Genomic DNA, 4,632 nt, shown 5'->3' with positions numbered 1-4,632 from the left:
TGGTTTTGTTTTCACTGATTGGATTCATTAGCTTTTTAGGATTCCTATACTTGTATTGCTGTTGGAATTGTGTATGGATGTATGAAAACTAGTTAGTTGTTTTTTCATGTATTTACATATTTTGTTAGGTCACTAGTCTGGGATGGTTGTTGATTTTTTTAAGGTTATGCAGGAATCAAAACATTTGTGTGTAATAGGATTGAAACATCCCTAAAATGCTCCACATTTATGTATTTATTCTTTTGTTGATAAAAAAATGTTAGAAGATGTGTCGGCCCTCTTGGGTCTTTCCAATGATGAAGAACCTGTTACCAACTTCACCCGTGGCAATTTGGTGCCTATGTGCAGACAATTGTACATTTGCATGACACCACCACGTACATGCAATGGTACATTAACAACACCATCTGCTACATATATCATTGTCACAACAAACTGTTGACGACAATGTAAGCTCAATTACTAACCTATTTCATCATGTACTTTTACTTTTCTATCAACTTCCATTCTTTATTGATAATATGACACGCCATAAGTGAGTTACCAACCCCACCCCCAACCTCCGTATCAACATGTTGGCTCTTCTTCTCATGCTTAACATTTTCATCACCATTCATTTGGTCAATGCATTCATTCCGATCTTCCACATCCATTGCCAACAAATTCATGGATTATCATCACCCTGTGTTTTTCCAGTCTCTAATGCAAGGGGTTTCGTCCACATGCAACTTATTTCCATGTCAATAGAATGCTTTTCCGATCAACCAAATATGTTCGGAACTTCCACATTCACCCCTCCATCTACATTGTAGTCGTCTTCATCCCTACATTACTATTGTTCGACAATGCCCTCACAAGGGTCAGATGATCAAGGTCAAAATGATGATCACAACAACGATGATGCAATTCTACCTCCTCCTCCTCTATCTATAGTTTCTCAAAAAAAAAAAAAAAAGATCGAAACCACAAAGAAGAACACATCCTTAACACGGCATAAATAAATTATTAATCTCTTATAATAATATTGAAGTTCAACTTTTATTTCAATTTTTATTCATAACTTTTTAATTACACTTTTCATTGATACTTTTTCTTATTGCTCTCTTATTTTCTATTCAAAATTATAAGTTCCATTTATTTTGCCATCATACAAAATTAAAACCCAAACGACTTGAAAAGTAATCTGGTGGGTTTTGAAATAACTTTAAAGAAAGATATACCCTAACATAACAAATGTGTTATTTTTATAACGTTGTCATTGTTAAAAAAATCCCACTTATCGAATATGGAACTACTTTTTTTAAAAAAAATTAATAAAATATAAACAAAAATTACAAAATATATTCATAATAAAAAATAATATTTTAATTATTATTTTTAATGAAATCATTTGTATTTTTTACTGATTTTAATTTTTTCCTTTTTTTTTTGTTTTTTTCCTTAACTATTTCATTCTTTCATTTTTTTTTCCTCATCCACTTTCATATATGAACTCTCCCTCTTCTTTTTAAACACATACAATAACTCAATTCAATTAAGAATTAATAATTAAAAAATAAATAAACACATGCATAATTTACTCTAGCCAAAAATCAATTCACGTATAAATGAATTAAACAGAAAAAATCACCAAAAGTCGATCTAAGCCACCACGAATTTAGTGTAAATTAGTTGTGTAAAACTTGCACGATTTTTCCCTAAACTTTTAATAACTGAAGTCGTTTATGAGAGCTTTTTTATTATAGGAAAATTTGATAAACCATTATAATAATCTAATATTTTAAATTAAAAAATAAATTAAATATGATTAAAATATTAATTTATTTATATCATATAATATATAATATATAGTGGCAATATATCACCACCCTTTATTATAATATTATGTACTCTAATCTAAATAAAATTTCCAGACATTTAAATGATAAGACCAAGGAAGCCATTAAACAAACAAGTACAAATACAGTTGCTAACGTTTAAATTAAGTGATTACAACATAACACGTGGTTTCTTCCAGAAGGTGAAACCATTTAGTTATTTTGTTTGAAGTACGAGAAACTAAAAATGAAAAAACACATTAACATGATGAGGTGGAGACAGCTTTCAATTTTATTAGCAGCTGGCGCAAACCGACTCTAATCACCAACACTAGTTTCCTCAATCAGTCAGCAACGGTCCAAGTCATGTCATTCTCGAAGATCCAATGGCATACTTCGATCCGACCCGGACTCGACCCGAGAGCCACGAATGCACCGTGGGTGGGGCTCCATGCAGTGGTGTCCAAGTGACATATAGCAACACCGTGGTTAATCTTCGCCTTGGATTCGGGATCCAAGAGATCCGCTTCGTAGACCCGAACCTTAGGAACGGAGTGACAGTAGTAGAGGAGATAAGGGAACAAGCTCTGGTGGCAAGACACTGATTTGGTCACCTTGCCACCGTTCATTCCTTTGACCCGACCCACCATCACATTCTTGCTGAACCCGTTTACGTTCTGAGTGGTCCAAACTCCAACATTGTGACCCAAAACAGAGGTTGCAAAATCAATCATATCCTCCACAGACCCCACACAACGTTTGATCTCTCCCACGCTCGGTGCTCTCTCGCACTCACCCAGAGAATCCGTCATCATCTTCTCCATGGACGAGTTATCAGACACCTTAAACACGCTCTTCAGCTCCTCAATCTTTGAAGAAGAGAAGGGCAATTTCATCAGAATGGAGCGGGGAAGAAATGATCTTTGTGGCATTTTATCTCTTATATCTGGCATACCCATCACGCTTCCTTCCTTCAGCATGCTCTCGCGAAAGAACTTACCCGGTTCAACCCACCTTTTTACCAAACTGCCACCGAGATTTGAAGAAGAGGTGTTGTAAGAAGCGAAGGAAACACCCTCTTTGGCGTAGTCCTTAAAGGTAGCGTTGGTGTTGACGCCGTAGCCGGTGAAGCCAACCTTATGATCCCCTTCGGCTCCTTTGGCGTAGCCTTTGAAAGTGTCGGTACCTGGGTTGGCGGAGTTACCGTAGTTTTTGAAATCCACTTGGGTCCCTTCTTTGGTGTTCTTAGCATAGGATTGGAAGGTGTCGTCACCAACGTTGGACTGGTCCCTGTAGTTGGCAAAAGTCTCAGTGCCACCATGCGTTCCGTCTGCATAACTCTTGAAGGTTATTTCAGGGACGTTCATATCCACGCCATAGTTCGCGAACGTGTCGTTGGGACCCGTGCCTTTCGATCCGTAGTTCGTGAAACCAGAGGAGGCAACGTTGGAGTTTGTTCCGTAGCCAGTAAACTCGTTCTCAGCACCGGCGGAATTCTTTCCATAGCTCTGAAATGTCTGCCCGCCTGAGTTTCCGTCCTCGCTGTAGCGGGAGAACGACTGTGTCCTCCCAGCGGTGGAGTCGGAGTAGGTGGAAAACCGCAGGTCGGGGACGTTTGAATCGCTGGAGTAGTTTTTGAACTCACCGGAGCCTCCGGCGCTGTTGGTGCCGTACGTGTGGAAGCTCTGGTCGGCGACGTTGGTGCCGCTGGCATAGCCGGTGAAGGTTTCTTCGTGGCCGGCGGCTCCGCGGCTGTATCGACGGAAATCGTTGACAGGAATGCTGAGGAGGTCGTTGGAGTAGTTCTTGAAGGTGTCGATTCCGCCTCCTCTAGCCGTTCCGTAGTTGGTGAAGTTCTGGCCGTCGTTGTAGGTTTGAAAATTCTCGTCTTGGGTGTGTTTCTCCAGGCTTGGACGCACCTCCGGGAAGCAGAGAAGGTGAGCGGCGGAGCAGAACTCCGGCAAGCGCGTAGAGAGGGTGTTGGCGGCGGCAAGCTTTGCAAAAGTGGCGGTGTCAGCGGCGGTCATTGGGGAGGCCTTGGAAAGTAGGAATGAGGGCTTTGGCAAGGTGTTGCGGACATGGTTGTCCCAGTAGCGTGCCACAGAAGCCTTTGGAGTAAACGGGTTTTTATCTTGTATGTTGCGACCACCGAAAGCAACCTGCAGGCACACATGTTATACGTAAACATAAGACTATAACAGAATAAGAAAAAGTGCGTTTTGAAGCAATGAGAGTTAAGGGAAAGTGTGATTACAGTGAGTAGTGAGAGAAGGAGGAGGAGGAGAAAGAGAGTATTTATCATGTTGTTGTGCATGTGTTTTTTCTGCTTCTTCTTAGTGATTGAAGCGAGAAAGAAGTGGAGAATGTTGGTGGGATTTTGCAGAAATATATAGTAGTGAGGAGCTGGTAAGAGCTAGATGGTGGAGAGAGCAATCATGTGTTGAACGTGCAGAATGTATAAGATGATGAGGATGGCCCTTCTATCTTTGCTTTAATTATGTTATTGCTGCATGTTTAATGCTGGTAGTTCAAGGAGCCAAAATTATATCATAGCAAATTTACCCCACTTCAAAAGAGATAATCTTTTATGCTTTATGCTTTCTTTGTTTTAAGGAGGGAAACTACTGAATTTGAAGAAAGGAAAAAAAAGAACAAAAAAAAAAGAGATTTTTTCAACTAATTGATAAAAAAAATTATTTTAATTGATGAAATTGTATGATTATAATTTTATTTAAAATTAATAAAAAAAATTATTTATAAATATAAATTTAATATATTTCTAATTACATGCATAAATTACATATCAACATAAATT

General features: G+C 38.8%; 1 protein-coding gene across 1 annotated transcript; it reads right to left on the bottom strand.

The window, feature by feature from the left end:
- Window positions 1-1,942: 1,942 nt before the first annotated feature.
- LOC137806466 (polygalacturonase 1 beta-like protein 1) lies at window positions 1,943-4,396 on the bottom strand. The gene is made up of 2 exons (XM_068606605.1): window positions 4,072-4,396; window positions 1,943-3,976 (listed from the first exon to the last, which is right to left on the bottom strand). The coding sequence occupies exons 1-2, from the start codon at window positions 4,129-4,131 to the stop codon at window positions 2,162-2,164; spliced, it is 1,875 nt and encodes a 624-aa protein (XP_068462706.1). The 5' UTR covers window positions 4,132-4,396; the 3' UTR covers window positions 1,943-2,161.
- Between the last annotated feature and the right edge of the window lie 236 nt (window positions 4,397-4,632).

This window comes from Phaseolus vulgaris, chromosome 3 (assembly GCF_000499845.2).
Source record: "Phaseolus vulgaris cultivar G19833 chromosome 3, P. vulgaris v2.0, whole genome shotgun sequence".
NCBI lineage: Eukaryota > Viridiplantae > Streptophyta > Magnoliopsida > Fabales > Fabaceae > Phaseolus > Phaseolus vulgaris.
The sequence above is the reverse complement of the archived record's forward strand: the minus strand, read 5'-3'. Positions and strand labels throughout refer to the sequence as shown.

Bases quoted from the DNA above. Each gene is read 5' to 3' on its own strand.
- LOC137806466 (XM_068606605.1), bottom strand. From the start codon at position 4,131: ATGCACAACAACATGATAAATACTCTCTTTCTCCTCCTCCTCCTTCTC. The intron at 3,977-4,071 runs GTAATCACACTT...GTGTGCCTGCAG, and splicing joins TCCTTCTCTCACTACTCACT to GTTGCTTTCGGTGGTCGCAA.